At 39.6% G+C, this 19,462-nt stretch overlaps 2 protein-coding genes across 3 annotated transcripts in view; one reads left to right on the plus strand and one right to left on the minus strand.

Annotated features, from left to right (window-relative positions):
• The window catches only part of LOC101854133 (guanine nucleotide-binding protein subunit alpha-11), a 20,190-nt gene extending 17,143 nt beyond the window's left edge, over positions 1-3,047 (minus strand). The window contains exon 1 of the mRNA XM_005112182.3: positions 2,514-3,047. Coding sequence (XP_005112239.1) covers positions 2,514-2,646 — 133 coding nt within the window. The 5' untranslated portion in view covers positions 2,647-3,047. The remainder of the gene's footprint in view (positions 1-2,513) is intronic.
• A 19-nt stretch (positions 3,048-3,066) lies between these two features.
• Positions 3,067-19,205, plus strand: LOC101853752 (serine/Arginine-related protein 53). Of its 2 annotated transcripts, XM_005112180.3 has the most exons (10): positions 3,067-3,316; positions 5,293-5,433; positions 9,380-9,463; positions 9,945-10,082; positions 11,592-11,660; positions 12,222-12,267; positions 12,915-12,966; positions 16,268-16,461; positions 17,704-17,838; positions 18,241-19,205. In XM_005112180.3, the coding sequence occupies exons 1-10, from the start codon at positions 3,231-3,233 to the stop codon at positions 18,328-18,330; spliced, it is 1,035 nt and encodes a 344-aa protein (XP_005112237.1). In that variant the 5' UTR covers positions 3,067-3,230; the 3' UTR covers positions 18,331-19,205. The 2 variants fall into 2 exon arrangements, with proteins under 2 accessions (XP_005112237.1, XP_005112238.1); XM_005112181.3 differs by lacking the exon at positions 11,592-11,660 and having other exon boundaries at positions 3,194-3,316.
• The last annotated feature ends 257 nt before the right edge of the window (positions 19,206-19,462 follow it).

A 19,462-nucleotide genomic window follows, 5' to 3' on the forward strand; every position in this document is an offset into this window, starting at 1 on the left:
AGAGAGAGAGAGAGAGAGAGAGAGAGAGAGAGAGAGAGAGAGAGAGAGAGAGAGAGAGAGAGATCTATATAATCATTTTATGTTATTTTCGGGATATTTTTAAAACTCTTTTTTTTTAACATGACAAAATCAAATTGTGCCATTTTCTTTGATAAGAATAGCATTAGCAGTGGGCTTTTTAGACAGCGAGTCTCTGATTCAATATTTTTTTTAAATATGCTAATCAATGAAAATTGCAAATTGATAATAGTTTAGTCCTGTAGAGGATAGGTGGACTCCGGGTCTGCGGAGCGAAATACTAGGTTTTAGGATGTGAACCCCGGAGTCACCGTAGTGAAATAAGGTTTTGTTTAAGTAAGCATTGGTGAACCCCGGGGTCTACCTTGCGAAATACTAGGTTTTAGAACAGGTAGACCCCGGGGTCACCGTAGTGAAATAAGTAGCTTTCTTTAAAGATTGGTGGACCCCGGGGTCAGCGTAGTGAAATAAGTAAGGTTAGTTTTAAAAGGATTAGTGGACCCCGGAGTCACCATAGCCGTAGAGGAATAAGAAGGTTTAATTAAGGATTGGTGGACCCCCGACACACCTTGATTAAACCTACTTATTTTACTACGGTGACCGCAGGTTCCACCTATTCTAAAACCTAACTAGTATTTCGTTAGGTAGACCCTGGGGTTCACCTTAAACCTACCTATTTCACTACGTTGACTCCAGGATCCACCAATCCTTAAAATTAAAATTAAACCTAGATCTACATGTACTTATTTCACTACGTTGACCCCAGGGTCCACCAATCCTTAATTAAACCTAGATCTACTGATTTCACTATGTTGACCCCGGGGTCCACCAATCCTTAATTAAACCTAGATTTAGATCTACTTATAATTTCACTACGTTGACCACAGGCTCCGCCAGTCCCAATATAAAATAAACTGAGATCTACTTATTTCACTATGTTGACCCCGGGGTCCACTGATCCTTAGTTAAACCTAGATCTGCTTATTTCACTACACTGACTCCGGGGTTCACATCCTAAAACCTAGCATTTAGTTAGGTAGACCCCGGGGTCCACCTATCCTTTTGGCTAGATAGACCCCGTGTTCCGCCTATATCCACTTCCTTGATAATAACTGAAAACAATACATGCCAATTGTCATTAATAGTGAAAAAAAAATGTTTAAAAAAAAAAAAAGATGAGGAGGTAGACTATAATTTGTCAAAAAAATTGCAAGTGCAAGTGAAGATTATAAGATAATTTTGTTATTTTCTGGTCATCTTTTCACGGTTTATAAAATGTTCCAGTGGGCCTACTACTAGATCTATGTCTCTGAAGAACATTTTGCTTGACTTTATTAGCTTTTTTCATGTACTTGAAAGCATAGAATATATAGTTTCACACAAATGTAAGCACAATACTTTGAAAAAGAAAGATAAGGTCATTGTTGCTGGTTTTTTAATGGAATCCGTTTTACTTTGAGAAAAGCTCTAAAAACAAGTTTAAAAATTTTAAGAATGCCCATAATATTAAGAATCCGAAATTACTACCTTGATCTAGTTGGCTTACTCTTAACCATGAGCAGTAAAGAAAAAAAAAGAGAATGATATAGGATTTGTCTAAATATGACCATTAGCAATAAAGATATTGCCCATTTTGTCCAATTATCCTTGCATGTAAAATCACCCTGTACTGTACCTCAATAAGCACAAAAAGAATATTTCTATGACTTTGTATAAAGGTGTTTTGTAGTTGAGTTCTATGTAAAATTCTCAACAAAATAATGTACATTTGGACCGTACAACTGAGATAGACACTCATGCATGATGCACACAATAACATTCACACATTACACACACACACACACACACACACACACACACACATACAAACAAACACACTATTACATTTACTCTCTCTCTATATATATATCTCTCTCATCACAACCACACACAAAACAAACACATACACACACTCACACACACACACACACACACACACACACACACACACACACAAACATACGCACACACACAGACACACAACTCTTTCCCTTGGTCCACTTTACATTTAGTATCATCCTCTATTTTGAAATAATCCCCCGCACTAAATAAAAAGATCAGTAGAATCTCAACCTTCCTAATCCATGGTTAGTTCAAGAAATCTACAATAAGATGTGGCCTAAATAAGGTAAGGGAGGGGGGGGGGGGGTAGCTTATTTAGGCTGGCCTAAAAAAGGTAAGGGAGGGGGGTTTAGCTTATTTAGGTCACAGTGACTGTGGCCTAAATAAGGTAAGGGAGGGGGATTTAGCTTATTTAGGCCATATGTGGCCTAAATAAGGTCACCCTTTTTTTAATGGTCAGTCTAGCCATCATATTAAGAATAAGTACGGCTAGCCGTCATAGCCGTCATAAGTACGGCTAGACTCTTCCGTGACGAAATGACCAGTTACCAAAATAAAGGGGGGGGGGGGGGGGGACGTAGGCCTAAACATTAAAATGTAATATTATGCCATACCCAGTAGAATAAAATTCTGTCTGGTCACATTCTCCGAGTCCATGGAATTCTTTTCATGTCGTATTCTTTCATCAATGGCACGGCGCCTTCTCCTTTCACGAAACTCTGCCAAACGGAGAGAAAACCAGTCCATGACGTCCTTGTTTATCAACGCGGAAGCGTTTTTCTTCGAATTTCAGTTTTGTTTACAAACAAGGCAAGCACGGATTTTTAGGATTTCCAGTTTCCTGGCCAGGAGGATTTCAAATGTGCATTTCTAATTACATGTACATGTATTTGCAACATTTCTAAAACAAAAACAACCCTAATTACACGCTCTTGGTGTAAATTAGGGATGTGCTCAACAAATCCTGCATTGCATAAATTGTAAACCTTGAACCTTATTGTAGTCTTCTGATTTTAGTAACAATGTGGCGTGTACCAAAGCTTCTTGATGATTAGGCCTACCGATCAAAACTTTCAACCCAAACCGGCATGAGAGGCATTAAAAAGCTGGAAATTACCGATAAATGCAAGAACACAAAACCGATAATGTTCCCTCTTTCTGTCGCATGCAAAACGCTCGTTCGCATTTGTTTTGGAATCGAAACTAGAATTAAACAGTCTCAGTGTTGGTAAGACCTCGATCTCAATAAAAAACCAAGGCTTCCTGAGCAGGGGCTACTTTTACACAAGTTGAAGAGGGGAGTCTTATTCCCCGGAGCTTGAGCTCAAATTATGGGCAAATACCGCTCTGACGATAGTGACGATGATTACAGAAAGGCGAAGAAAAAGAAGAAAAGAAGAGCTCGTTCTCGATCCAGGTAAGATTTTTGCTATTGTTTACCTTTTCACGTTTAATTCCGGCCACGCCTAGCCTGATCTAGATTCTAGATCTAATATCTATATCGGGATGAAACTCTATGCATCGTCGACTGGATATATTCAAATTCAAGGGAGTGTATACAGACCCGGTAACCGGGAATAAAGTCACAAAGTATACAGACCCGGTAGGGTAACTCTTTCGTGATTTCGGAAAGTTTCAGCGCCCTCTTGGCTCAGGGTAGAACTAGGTTCTTCTAGATCTATGGCCTAGATCTAGATCTAGACAGACAGATTTAAATCATTGATCTAGTTTCGAGGCTAGCATTTATGCAATGCAGGATTTGTTGAGCACATCTCTAATTTACACCACCAAGGGATCTTTAACGTGTGCAACTTGCACACAGGCCCTCCGAGATTTTTTCGCCCTTGTCCGAGAAGTCTAGGTGTAGATCTTTTCTACCAGAAGATCAGGGGTGTGGCAGAAAGACATCAGTAAGAAGAAGCGAAGGAGTAGCAGTAGAAAGGCTGCAGAAAGAAAAAATCAGGAGCCCAGAGTAGAGGAAGGGGCAAAGGAGGTGAAGGGGTGGGGGCAGAAAGAGGAGACGAAAGCAGACGACAGAACATTGCTAGAGAGCAGGAAAGGAGGTGAAAGGAGACAATTTTAGAGAAGAAAATTTTTCTGTCGCTACCTGGATTCGAACTCGGGACCTTTTGAATGAGAGGCCAACACCTTAACCTCTAAGACTCTAGGCCACAAAAGAGCCCCCAGTGTGTGTGTTTGTGTGTGTCTTTTCCTGACCCCCGTCCCCCAATTTATGTTCCCCGATATAACATGAATTTCTGCTTGAGTTTGTGTGCGTTTGTGACCTACTTCTAGAATTGCCTGTGTTGGTTCTACACCAAAGTGTAGGCTAAGGCAAGCCTAGATCTAGGCCTACGTCTCATTGAAAACACGCCAAGTTGGTACTGAAGCTCTAGACTAGATGCTCGTCCAATGAAATTAGTTGAGAACAAATTGACCCATTAGACTAGATGCTCGTCCAATGAAATTAGTTGAGAACAAATTGACCCATTAGACTCACATTCATGTATAATGCTAAAGATTGTTTTCAGACTTGACACCGCTTTACCCGGTGGCAATTGAAAAAAGTCAATTTTTGTCAATTGCCACCGCATCACTCAGTGGCAATTGACGCTACCTTAACAAAGTCATGTCACGTGATGTGAACACGAGATTGAATTGAAACAGTTTTACTGATGGTCTCGTCTAACTGCTCATTTCCACCTAACATTCAGACAGTCGTTCCAGGCTAACGACATCGGCCGACCGACCAAATGTACCAACAAATCTCTTGTCCCTCATATATATATATGCATTCAGACCAATGCAACGACATTGGCCAAGTGTTAATTTAGTCAGCGCAGTTAGTTGTGTAAGGGTTGGAGCAGCTGTCGCTCATCTGAGTGTTTGATGTGAACGCGCAGTTACTAGACCTTGGACGAGGCTTGTTTTGAAAGTAACAACAGAACTACGAATATTATCGATTATTTGTATGTCGCAACTGCAACAGTTATTAAGCTATCATCAGAGGGTTCCGAGTGCTGGCAAAGATCAAACCCAACTACTTAATCCGGCATCGATATTTAGGAAACTAATGCTGCAAGTTTCTAATGACAAAAAGCTCCAACAGGTGGTTCCTGCGACAGAGAAGAAGACGGTGAGAAAATCCGGGGCAACAGACTGGAACAAAAAATCAGGATGCACGTGATCGAAATCGGGATGCTTGAGATTTGGGCAAAAAAATTGAGATAAATCCCGATTAAATCGGGTTTAATGGCAGGTGTGGTTTCAGTTATTAACGAAATTTTATTATTATTTTCCCGAACTTTTGCGGAAAATTATTTAAAATTTGCGAGTCTTATGATGATGTGAAATGCTTCATCAAAATTTTGTATGGTATTGCTCTGTTCATAGGTCAAGCAGTGATAGTGAATCGTCTAGGTACTCCAGCTCAAAGACCAAAAAGTCTAGAAAGAAGCACAAGAGGTCGTCTAGGAGTCGCAGTCGGTCAACTGACAGGCGACGACCGGGAGAGGGGCGTACTCGGAGATCAAGGTTTGTACAAAAACTGAAGAGAGTGAAATATCAAATTATGTATGAATATGTGTGTCTTATATAGTAGATAAGAACAGTATCCAATTTTTTAATATTTGTGAGGCAACATGGTGAAATCAGGCGCTCGTCAAAATAATGAAACTTAATAAACTGGTTATGTTTCCGCAGGTTTGGGAATTTTTATTGAATTTTTATTTTTTGGCTTTCATGTCCATCAAAGAACACATTCCTGTGTGGATAGCACTGGAAACATTGATTAAAGGTACAAAAAGTGTAACTTTTCTGTTTCCATGAACTCTCAAGCTAAGGAAATAACTAAATTATGGCGGCCATTTTTCCACTAATTTTACCTCTGAAACCAGGCGACCCTTGCCTCCTTCAATCATAAATATCTTGACTTGTTTTCAAGATAACTGGATATTTGTTTTATCGAAAGAAAGACAAATGAACAATCTTTAAGATCATACCACAATAACTTCACATGACCAAAAATGGACGAGTACCTGATTCCACCGCATTTGACACATTTAATTTTTTTTAGAAGGACTATGAATATACTTGAAATATCTATCTGGCCAAGGAATCTATTATGTCTCAGGTCACAGGGGATGTAACTATGCACTGAATGGTAGATTCTGTACTTTATGGAAAATTGTGGAAATGTATGTTCCCAGATCCTGCAGGATCTATTAAATGTCTTCGTACAAGAGAGTGACAACATGGGCTTAAGCCTAAACATCAAGAAAACCGAAACGATGGTGATAAGCAGAAATACTCCAATCCCAACATGCAATATCAAAATCAATGATACCACCCTCAAGCAAGTACAACATTTTAAATATTTGGGGACCATTATATCATCAGATGGTAGATGTCACACCGAAATTAAAAGCCACATTTGCCAAGCAAAAGTAACCTTCCACAAGATGAAACAGATACTAACAAGCATCAATCTGTCACTGGAAATGAGGAAAAAAGTAATGAAAAGTTACATCGAGCCAATCCTATTATACGGGTGCGAAGCGTGGACAATCACTAAACAGCTGGAAAGAGCAATTGTAGCGACAGAGTTGTGGTTCATGAGACGCATGCTACGTATCCCATGGACAGCTAGAAAAACAAATGAAGAAGTCCTGGTTGAAACAAATTATAGAAAACAACTTATCACGAATATAAGAAAATGACAGGCAATTTTTTTCTGACACACAATGCGGAAAGAAGCATTAGAGAACATTGTAACAACAGGAAAGTTTGATGGAAAGAGAGGCAGAGGCAGACAGAGGGAAAAGATACTGGACAAGATGACAACATGGCTGGGAGCAGCAAGAACAACAGACACCATTGCTGCATCGAAAGACAGATGGAAGTGGAGGTCCATGATCGCCCACGCCAGTCGGCAAGGCACCGGATGATGATGATGATGTTCCCAGATACGGTTGTAAATGTTTTACACTACTATCAACATAATATTGAGACCATAAGGGAAGACCCGGGTCGGCGATCCCAGGTAGTACCGATACAATTTTTCAAACTATCCAACTTTTGTTTTTTGCAGAAAAACATCCTTTGACATCTGTTCTATCGAGTCAAAATGAAGAAACTGTTGAAAAAAACACCCTAAATGACTTAAAAGGGCGTATGAAAAGTGCAAATTGCTCTAAAAATCCTTTTAAAAAATCCCTGTTTTTTCTGTTTTTCTCAAAATCTACTTTTTGACATATGTGACTTCCTGGGTACAAGGAGTTTTCAAAAACTACAGAAGCTAGAAGCTTCCAATTTGGTGTACAGGTGCTTTAAGATCGATTCTGGGGATCTATGAAAGGGAATTGGGAAATATTGGAAACTTGAGGAAATATTCAATTTTTTTGTAATATGACCCAAAATTTCGTCAACTGACTCTAGGGGGTCCAATGACTTTAGGCTCACTTTTTTAGTTTAAAGATAGGTCAAAATCCTTACATGGATCCCTGGTTCATATAGGTTTTGTTAAGTCTTGTAGGTTTTATCAGGAAACTTGTATCAGCAAACTTGAACATCAATCAGGAACACAGGAGTCTCGCCTTGGGTCGAACATAACAAGGCAGTTTATTCATGATCAATATGTAAAAGGAACAATATCTGCACATGTTAGATTATTTACATGATACAGAATACATGCCTTCATTAATAATTGACACTCACACGTCTCAGTCATTCTCACATAGAATAAATAATACAACACCAGCCTAATGGTAAACGGTGGCAAAGAATATGAAATACGGTGGAGTCCACTTATAACGAGTCCGGAAAAAACGAGAAGTCTGTTATAAAGACACTATTCTAAAACCCCGTTTTTTTCTCTTCTTTCCCTTTGTAAATAAAATACTGCTATAGCGCTATCAGACAAACACGCGAGTCGGTTATAGCGGAATATTGCTGGCTGCTGCGCGCAGTGCATGGGTCTAATGTAAAACCTCGCCAGTTGAGAAACTAGTTGGTGATCTAGCGAAACAAAGAATGGGAGAGGCCATGTGTGTCAACAATGAAGACCGGATCGACTGAGTAGGGAGGATGTGGCATGCGCAGACAAGCAGAACGCATCGCATGATGGGCCAGCGTAAGCCTAGTTTAGATTATCTACGCCTACCAAGCCTCTCACTTCTCCGATGCGAGGATGGAAAGGTCACAGCAATGTGATGGATGGAGTGAATGTGTGACATGCACAAGCTGACGGAATGCACAACAGGGTGTGGTGGGGTGGGGGAAAACACAGCGGGTGAGTTACCCTAGAGCCCTTTCTTTCTGATCCCCATCGCTGAGCTGTCAGTCAACATCGCTAGATCTAGCGCTAGAGAAAGAAACCTCATTCGATTTTTGATCAAGTAAGACCTAGAGGTCGTGTTGAAACAAAATCATCATCAGGGGAGATAGCTAAAGGAAATAAACAGAACACCAAACTCATAGATTAGGCCTACTTTACAGTTTCCCTTGAATTTATTACTGGATCCCTTATAGCGAGAATCCTGCTATAACGGACATTTTGCTCCAGTCCTCTCCCTCTCGTTATAACAGGATTCCACTGTACTAACATGACATATTATGATATGAAAGTGACATAATAAACAACAAGGAAGTGTTTCTATAAAGGGGAACAACTTAATAGCCAATGTCCTGCTAAGGGAATGAACCACGTGTAGGTCTAATTATTTCCCTTACATAACAGGTTTGTACTTGTGTGCCAAATTTCAGGCTGATAATTCAATATTTACTATGAAATTCTTCTGCACTAAGAAACTGGTTTGAAAATCCAAGATGGCCGCCACAGAGACCCATTTTTTAGAAAAATTCAACATATTCACCCCTAGTACATCCTATTTACCTATGAACTTCTCGCACAATTACATGAAATTGAATAAAAGTCATTCGTTTAGAAAATTTTTCCGGGAGTGTACGTCTCCCCTTAAGAAAAATAAGATGGACTGCTTCAGTCCTTGTTGGGGATAGCCAGGCCTTGCAGAAATACTGAAATGCAGACTGCCCTTTTGTTGAAGAGAAAAGAGGTCATCTTAAACAGGTTGTCTTCTCTGTCAGTGTCATTATATATAGAAAAATATAAATGGGTGTGGGGTTGATCATTTGACAGGTGATTGTTTTGGAGAGAAGTGGTCAGTGGGACAGGTTTGACTGTGCTTGATTTTAAATATATCTTCTCCACGTGGGGTCTGCATTTACGTCTTAACTTTTTAATACAAAAACTGCAAGCAAGGTAAAGAGCCTCACCGTTATACTACAGACTGCTGTCATTTCTGGCATAACCATTACATCAAAGGTGCATGGTTACAGTGTACTTTTTGTCTGTAAGAAGATGTATGTATGTACATAACAGAATCCTTTCCCAGCTGAAGTTAGGGACATGTTCAAATGCCTTTGTTATTTATTGAGTCTTTCTCTCTTGTCTGGCGGCCAGGTCTCGCAGTACTGACAGATATGCCTCAAGTAGAGCGAGGTCTCATTCGAGATCCCCAAGTCGAAGGAGTCGGCGAAGGTCAAGGTGAAAAATAGATGTCATATTTTTTCGTTATATATAGAAATAGAAGCCCTAAAGATAAGAGTGAATTGGCTGCGATACGCCTCGTAGACTTTTGTGACAGGGAGGGCCTCGACCTTTGGTGTGTCTAAACAGCTGACAGTTTTGTTTTGTTTTGTGAATTACACCACCACATCCAATACATCTTTTGAAATAATTGAATGAGAGGTGAACGCCGTACCTCAAGACCATGAGAGCCCCCTTCCATTCCAGAATGATGTGTGTGCCTGTTGGTGCAGATTACTCCCTCCCCCACCCCCCCACCCCCACCCCCTCCCCTTCTTTCCTTCCCTATTTTGAAAATTCAGTCAACAGCAACCTCTGCCAAACAGCAACAAAGACTTGCTTCTCAAGGGGCTTGCTGATAGGCAAACACCACGTACGTACCTTTTTTCCTCACGAGGGCAATATAACAGGTTGCTTTTCTTTCATTTTCTTTCCTTAGAAGTCCCTCCGGAAGACGTCAGATTTCCCCAGCCCATTCAAAGTCTAGGCGGTCTCGGTCCAGAGGAAGGCACTCAAGGTCATACTCAAGGGACAGGCGGTCGAGGTCAAGGTCTGCCGGAAGAACCGGTTCGAGAAGGTGAGACTAGCAGTGTAACCTGATCTGTTCAAGTCATGGGTATGCTCTTCCTGGATTTAATGCTATTGAAAATTTTGGCTTTTTATCATTTGTAATACAACCACTGTTTCTAATATTAATCTGATCGTAGTTACCAATCTACTTCAGTTCACACTCCCACTTTGCTGCAAAATTTGAAATAAATGTATGATATGTGTGTCGCAGCTTGGTAGAATCAGGCGCTTGTCAATTTTTCGGCATGTGGAGTTATTGGTATCATCTTAAGACTTGTTCAGTTATATCTTGCTATTGGTGAAAAAAGTGCTCTTCTATCTTGAATAGAAATCAAGATATTTAAGATTGAAGAAGGTGGGGCCACCTGGTTTCAAAGGCAGAATTAGCGAGAAAATGGCCGCCAAAGTTTGGTTATTTCCATAGCTTGAATGGTCCGTGGAAACTGAAAATTTACTTTTAATTCCTTTAATCAGCGTTTGTTGGTAAAATCGAACCAGAAATGTGTTCTTAATTGGACGATAATGGTGTCAAGCCGAAAAACAGAAATTCAATAAAAATTGCCAAACAGGCAGAAAAATGCCAGTTTCTTCAATTTCATAATTTTGACGAGCACCTGATTTCACCACGATGCCTCACATATGTGACTCAAGATGAAATTCAAGACAAGATTAAACTTGTGTTCGCCAAGGACCCATTTAGCCACTTGTAGCGAGGTGTGGAGAAAGTGAAATGTTCCTTTCATTTCTTTAGTTTTAGTAAGAGTTTTTAGGCACTTGCTACGCTATAAGGTCATAAACTGTATAAGTGCCGAAGATTGGAGATGTTACAAGAGAGTAACAAACACAAAAGAGGAAGAGAGATCAGGACAATAGTTTTTTTACAGCAAAGAAGGAGCAAATCACACCAGAGCAACCGCCAACCACTCTCCCATTCATTTCTCAGTGTGTCAGCCCAAGCATGAACCGGAGTTTTGTGCAATATCATTCTATAGGCAAAAAGGCACATTACTAATAAATGCATATTACTATAAGGTACATGACTGCTGATAGTCTAGATGGCACTTTGTCTTTTAGGGTTTTATCAGAATTTTTTATCACTTGCTTAGCAAGCCTTTAAGTTTAACCCTAACTCTGGCAAGGGCCGATCTAAATCGGCCCATTTCCTGCCATGAAACTGGCAGGGCCGATCTCATAGGACCATATACTATAGTAAACTGCTGCTTATGCCTTCCAACTAAATATTTGGGGCTTCCTAAAGTGATTTCTGATTGGCTAAAAGGCTAACCTCCAAATTTGGAATAAGCTTTTAAATTAGTATATAGAATCTATCTTGTTTTATTTCCTAAATTTTGAATATTTCAGCGGTTGATAAACTTTTGCTTTCAAGGATGGTTTCATAATTTGTGTATTATTTTGGCTATTTTGTTCGAGCATGTTGTAAGAATTGGCATAGATTGTGTCAGAATAGCTGTTTCTAAGTAGTTTTAATTCATTTTTCAAAATCCTATTGCATTAGGTCTTCCCCTGACAGACGCCGCGACACCAGTCACTCCACAGCCAGCCCGTCTAATGTGGCCCTAAAGGGGTTAGTCTTCTTCTTCTTCTTCTTCTTCTTCTTCTTCTTCTTCTTCTTCTTCTTCTTCTTCTTCTTCTTCTTCTTCTTCTTCTTCTTCTTCTTCTGCATTAAGAGTATATATATATCATCCTTCCCTTCCTTTCTTTCTTTGTTTTTCTTTCTTTCTTTCTTTCTTTTGAAATAATTCATTCCCATTCGTGTTTTGTCAAATATATCTCACGATCTAATTACTTTAAGGCATCTCCTTTTCCCCGTATCTCTCCTTTGTTTCTTTGTAGGCCTACCTTTTGAAATATCTCGCAAGTCACACTGAGTCACAGTCATCAATATTTGATTGGGGTTATTTTAGACTTTCCTCCCCACTGTATTTCTTTCTTTTTTTTCTTCCTCTCTTTCTTTCTTTCTTCCGTTCATGAATCGACATGTAAATCCATTCCTTTTTGTACATGTGTCTTCTTTCTATTTTACTCTGACACCTGGAGCAAATAGCCCACTGTAGAAATGTTGACCTTTTGCAGGACATTGAACTGACACCATGTCAACTACATGCTGACTCTTTCTCTTCCTCAGACTGTCTCTATCTGAACAGGAGGGCACTGCACCCACGGAGCTTTTGGTAAGACAAGATATATTTTTTATCATAAATTATTTATGCCCCCATTGTCTAAATTTAAATCTTTTAGGAAGCAAGCGTAATGGGGGGCCGGCCTGGTCAACTTGGGTAAATGGTGATAGGGACCTACATAACATGATCTGTTCATTCATTAGAGAAGGATTAAAAATAACAACAGGTGAATGGATCGGGAAGATTTATAATTCTTGGTGGCACATCAGTTGATAATGGCCATTTTAGACATATGTTTTAAGGGGGTTGTTGGTTGATAAAGTATAGTGGCCATGGTTGTGCTGAATATGTTATCAGTTTATGCTGGGCCATTATATAGTAAAAACAGGGGAGGGAGGGGGGATGGAAAGAGGCCATTTGTACTGGTGACTGTCTTGGCAGGTTTGATGGAATCTTGTATATTTTGAGTAGGAGCAAAAATTGTTCTGAGAGATCTTCAATTTGTGAAAGATAGAATAAGTTTTTGTCTGCTGTGGCAGTACCACAAAGTTTTATTTTTTTCTTCAAGTTGTATTTGAAATGGTATACAGTATAGGAGCAATAAGCACATGGGCGTGTGTGGTGTAGCGGTCAGGTGCTTCATTGTTTAGTAGCTTTTGCCTTGTATTTTTTATTCGACTGCTTTTTTTTTTCTCCAGACACCAGCAGAGCAAGCTGAACAGAGAATGCGACTTGCGCTGAAGGCAGCTGGTTCGTATCCTTTACATTCTTTTTTATTGCCCTTCTAATTAAAAACATTGATGAAATTGTAACTACTCTATCCACGATATTTTTCTTAGCTCACTATAATAAGTCCAAAGTTTTGATAAAAGCTGAGTCTATGTTTTGCAAAAACATTCCAATCATAATGATGGGTTTTCCCCTTGTGTCATAGGTAAATAGTAAAATAGTTTTGTTTTGATGCAATCAAGAAAACAGAGATTGATATGAGTATTTCAATGCTATGGAAAAATCACGATCTCAAAAAGGTCTGCACTCAGAAAATAATAAGTATTCACCGCCATTGCCGCCCTGTCAGGCACATATTTTCCTCTTTATTTCTACTAATTGCGGACACATATGCGGCAACGGCATAGCCCAGTTACTAGAGTAACTTGTATGTATCCCTTTGACCATTCATAGCAGTTTCCCTTGAAGTTCTGCCTATTCTTGGAACAGGGGTTCCCTTTGTTCTATTTCTGGGTTTTGTCTTGAACGTCGGACGGCCCAAGTCGACCATATGCTCATGGCAATATGAATTGAAAATGGCTCGTCCATATGATTCAATGAACTCAGATTCAGATATTGAAGTGCAAAATAATTGTAGTGATGGTAGTTTGGGATGAGAGAAAGGGGTAGATCACCTGTTGACAGCAGTAGGCTAGTACTAATACCAGATCTGGTACTAGATCTATGCCATGCTGCAAAAGTTCTGTCACACCCACCTTAAAAGTACAATAGCTCATTTACTGTTCAACATAGCCAAGAGAAATGTGATACTCATGATCTTTACTCATTTTTTGCCAACATGACATGAAAAGCATTGACAAATGTCTTTCCTTATTCAAGGAAGATAATTTTATTCACACTGACCCTTGCAAAATCCAAATCAAAGTTTGCTCAGTAGTGCGTGTGGCCTCTTCCAGCTTGAATTACTGATATAAAACGTCTGTTCATTGACTGAAATAATGACCTTTTGGTTGTCTGAGGAATCCCCTGCCATTCCTTGTGAAGTGCAGCGTGCAGCCTTCAGTTCCTGGCGAGTTTATAGGGAGTGCGGCTTGTTTCTAATCATCCAGTCAAGGTCATCTTACAGATGATCTGTTGGGTTAAGGCTTGTTGATCTTGCAGGCTAGTCCAGGACAATGATTTGATGAGTTTGGAAAGAGTCTTCACTGATCGCGTCCATTTGTGGTCAGGCGTTGTCTTGTTAGCATATTCCATTATCTGTGCCATGTAGGGCAGTCAACGTGACGACAAATTTCGACACAATACCGTCGTCCTTTGAGGTTGCTTTGAAAAGTAATCAAATGTGTATGATAAAGAGTAAAGAGCAAAGATTCCACCCTATACCATCACATTTCAGCCACCAATTCGGGCCACTTGGGGGTGGTTGGATTTATGACAGAATGACTGCCAGGCCCCGGGAACCCGGAGAATTACCCAACAATTTGAAAAAAATCGCCGAGACCCGGAATGCAACAGGAATTTGAAGAAATCTGTATATTACCCCGTGAAAGACCCGGGAAAATACATAAACGTTCTTGAATATTTGAAAACCAAATTAGAATGGATCTACATAAAGGGCGATAATCATGTAATCCACGATCATATAAATGTCTAATATCGGTGTTTTAAGACCGTCCGAAGTACCTGGCAGTCTCTGCATTTAGTTGGAACGGGTTTCGAGCATGGGTGTTGACAATAACCCAATTCTGACGTTGAGTTGTCGCCCTTGGTAGGCCATGCCAAGGCTTGTCTTGGACCTAGTGGTGTTAAAACATTTGTTCAAGCGTTAGATGGTCTTTCTGCAAACATTTGCGTGTCTTGCAACAGCAGACAGCGCAATTAAAGAATTTATCATGCACACAGTGCCTTTATTTTCTGCATTTATCAATTTTATTATTTTGGAAACGGGTGAAAAAACGAGCCAGCCTTTAAAAAGTAAGGAATTTTATATAGTGTGTAAGGTGTGTTTACACATTGTCTGCGTGATTCAAAGCAAATTTTGTGTGTAGGAAGCGTTGATTTCAACGTAGAATGAGAGAAATCAATACCAACACTTTGCCCACGTACTACTTCAGGTTTAGGCTTTTGTTCGTCTGCTCTTGCACATAAAGCACACAAATCATACTTTTCATTTTTGCTGCAATACTTACGCTGTACCGAAAATTATCGCAATGTGTGTGTGCCTAAAGAAAGGTACCTAGAGTCTGATTTTGAGTTAAGGGTTGTACCTTATAAGAAACTCAATGCAGAACACAGTGGGTGTTTTTAATTTTGAAGATATCTCAAATGGTTTTGAGATATTGCACATTTTGTGAGGTAGGGTAAAATAAAGATCTAATTTTGAGAAAATTAGCTAAGTTTAGATACATAAAAACTTGGGAAAAAAATATGATTCTATTATTTCTAATCGATTTATTCATGGAAAATTCATTTCCAATTTGGCATTCAGTTGACATCACTATCATGATTTGAATTCAGTGGTTAAACATAGTGGGGAAGAGAAAACATGCTTCAAGAATAGATTTTAATACCTTCTAAAAGCAGTTTTCTTCATTTTCTCTTTTAAAAATACCCTAGTCTAAAAAATTTTCAAAATAAAATATTTTGAAGTCAAATCAATGAAAACTCTTTTCCTTTTTTAACTCATTGTTAAAAAAGGGTAGAGCTATCTTTTTTATATGGAAACACATTTTGGTCAAAAGTGATTTTTTTGTCATTATGAGCCTGTAGCTCAAAATGGTCTGTGTGGACTTTTGGTACCTTTCTTTAGGCACGCACACATAATGGGTGTGACAGAACTTTTGCAACTCAGAATAGTAAGTAGTACGATGACTAATGGTTCAAGCGGTGACGCTTGAAATATGTAGCCTGAGTCATTGTAAACTTATCAATTAAGTTTTCTTTGTTTTGATACATATTTTTGGGTGTATTTTCTGCTCTGGAAAGCTCAACATCTCCTACAGAAACTGGCCAATTTTCATAAACAGGCTCAGAATAATTGGATTTTGAAAAAGGTAAAAAAAAAAATTTAATCAAAGAGGTCTTGTTCAAATTCTGAATGGAAACCTGAATTTATAACCCTGGCTCAACAAAATGCCATGATACCACTGAATTTTGAACCTGCATTACACTACCTAAATTTAAACAAATGTGCTCGTGGATTTGGATTTTTGGAGTACCTTCATTAACAGGCAGATTATAATATTATAAGCATCCCATCCCCTTTTGGCTGATCTTGAATTGTGCCAGTAGAGAAATTAAACTTGTCTGCATGTACTTTCAGCTGCTGCGGACGAACAACTGCGAATGAAGAACATGAAAGAGGATGCGAATTCCAACTCTTCCCTGGGTACCTCTTCCATGGGTACCTCCTCCCTGGCTGTCCTTGAGCACCAGGACTTTGCCGGCTCAGTTGCAGCTATTGAGTCGGACAGCTTTGTTGTATCCTCCTTCACTTCGTCTCGATCTAAGGTCAAGGTAAGGCTGAGGCTGACAAATTGTGACCTTTGCTTGTATTTAATTGCTAGGTTTTTTTTTGTGTTGGGTTTTTTTTTCATCTAAGTCGAAGCATGGATTTTTGTCCCTGAATTTAGGAATTGGGATTTCTTTCTTTTTACTTTTTTTTCTTTTTTTTTTAAAGCTCAGTTGATGTCATGCTGGTCTATGGTGAAGATGACCCTGGTTTGTTGTTTGGGAAGTTTTCCAAGCTCTCCACCTATTTTGCTGGTCCTATCGGAGTTGGATGTGAAATTTAAATAACGTTACAATGATGACCCTGTATAATTACCGTCTCCCTCCTGACAGCCCAAAGTTAAATTATGTGGTGGAGGAGTGAGGAGGGGTGTAACTCCTTTCACCAAGCCTATTTTCTTAGTATAAAATATGTGGGGCCTGTACACTGGCCATGGCTGGTCCACGTGAATAGATGCGGGTGTTGCTATGCAAAACTAGATCTTATCATCCACATTTCCATGTTTTAAAAAAAAAAACCTAAGATTTCGCTTATGACATTATCAGAAAATAAATTTCCTTTGTTCTTGGCCGAAGAATTTTAAATTTCTGAAATATTGAAACAAAACTACGAGAAAATGAAGTTGGTTGAGGAGCAGAAAAAAATTCTGCCACATAATGATACAACTGTGTAACTCTTTGATAGTCTTTGTATTGGTTGAAAGTTGAACTACATCAACTATATGTTTAGTTTTTCTCTGGGTATAAGCGATTAAGCACATGCGAAAGACATAGATCTAGACACCTAGTATTTAAATGAATCGTCTAAGAAGGTAAACATGTAGGCAAAATTACACAATGATTCATGTGTCTGACATTAGTGTGTCAATTTACGACATATTTTCTACCGCCACACCTCGAGGCAAGCACACTGCTGAAGGTCAACCATGGCGAAAAGGGTTAAGAATTTTTTGTATTGTTTGCATTTCATAATATTTCTGTTATATAACCGAGTTTCCCATCGTATGGTGTCCTTGTAATTCATCTATCGATTGTCATACCACCACGGTGGTTTTGATCATACTATAAAAAGTTATCAAATCACCCAACAAATATGTATGAGATTTCCGCCTACACCCCCCCCCCCCCCCCCCAAGAAATTTCCAACCGTTTTTTAATGTTCCTGTGTCCTAGTGTTAAAAATGGAAACTTTATGTCGTGTTCTTTCACTACAGAAAACTAATAGAGACCATTTCTTGTTTCTTTCAGGAGGAACCCTCAGAGCTGCGACTCAGCCATGACGATGCTATTTTTGGTTCACTGGCGGTCACTGGCTTTACTCTCAAACCAGACCCAGACACACGGCCCATCGACATGGATCCTGACTCAATTATGCATCCAAGTGTAAGTTTTTCCTTAGTACTTTCTTTTTTTCTGTTGGGTAGACTGGCTGTTTCCACCATGCCTGTCACAGCCTACCTGGACTGAGAGGAATACAACTTCGGAGCGGACAGACGTAGATACTCAATTATAATATAAACATACAGGAATTGAACTTATGTTCTCTGCTTGCAATGGCATCTAAGCACTACAATGCTGGCGCCAATGTTTTTCTAATTGAAGTAATTTTCTCTCTGCAATGTTCTCTGGGCCCTTCTATATCACAGAAGATAATGCGGCTCCCCACATGACCTGACATCGCTGGTTTTCCCGTGTGCCCTTCGTGTTATTATCTCACATTATCTAGGAGAGAAATTACATGATTTGTCATTTATTTACTCTTTTCTTTTTTCTTTTGTTTTCCAGTTGTATTGTGACCCAGACGAGAAGATGGACAGATGGATGCAGAGGCTTGCACAGCTGAGGAGGAGGAAGCTGGAAGGGGAAGCAATGTAGAGGGAAGGACGGGGAAACAATGAGAAATTCCTCTAAATGTAAGAGGAAGAGAGAGTGGCAGAAACACTGTCTGAGTCTGTGCCAAGTATAACCCAAGGTCGTAGGTCGCCCTACTATAAGTGAAAGAGAGTCCAAGGCTCTGAAAGGAGGATAAAGTAGTCTCAGTGATGCTTAAGTCTGGATTCACAGGTTGGCATGTGGATGAAAATAACAGTGGATACGACCCACTGGTCATAGGTCATTTTGACTAATGTCATGAGAATGAATGCTTCTCTACAAGGAAAAATGATTGTAGGGGTTCTTAGATTCTGTGTGCTTAGTGTGACACTGAAGTCAGGTTTCTAGACCATCAAAAGAGTGAAAGTGAATGAATGAATGTACAAAGAAAAGATCATTTAATAGAATATAGTCAAGATGGATGAAGTCCCCAAGTGTGATTCCAAGGTCATAGATTATAGTTCATAGATCGTCAGAGGTCAAAGTGTCGCATACTCTGCACAGGAGGATCATCTATGGACAGAACCTCACACAGAGTCCCCCCCTAGCCTCAGAGTGAAGAAGACAGATCTTGTTCTGAGATGCTCAGTCAGACAAAAGAGGAGACACTGACTGTTTTGACTCTAGTACAACAAAGATCCTCATAACCTGGACTTGCTAGCACCTGCCTGCCCCCCCCCCCCCCCCCCCCAAATTGAAGAGTTCTCCTCAAGGTCACAGTGCAGAAGTTTCAAAGTTTTAGCAAGTTGGTATACGATGCGTCATGCCGAAGACTGTAGCAAGGCAATTTGCTTGCTTCTTGTTTGTTTTTCTGGGATTTGTTTTAAGTTTTCGTGAACGGATCATCAAAGTAAAAAAATGTTTGTTACAAAAAAATAGTGTTTTGGTTTCAGGTTTGTGTCGTTTGTATGATGAATGAAATCTTCATTTAAATCTGAGGTCTTTTTACATGTGGTTGGTGGGTGCTTTGGTGTGGTTTGCTCTTTCTTTTCTATGGAACATCTGTCGTCCTTATCTCTCCTCCTTTTTGTGTTACCCTCTTGTACATGCAGGTGGTTGTGATTGCTCTGGTGTGGTTTGCTTCTTTCCTACGCATGGGTCTCAATATTCTGCTATTTAGCGGATTTCCGCTACT

This window comes from Aplysia californica, unplaced genomic scaffold (assembly GCF_000002075.1).
Source record: "Aplysia californica isolate F4 #8 unplaced genomic scaffold, AplCal3.0 scaffold01204, whole genome shotgun sequence".
NCBI lineage: Eukaryota > Metazoa > Mollusca > Gastropoda > Aplysiida > Aplysiidae > Aplysia > Aplysia californica.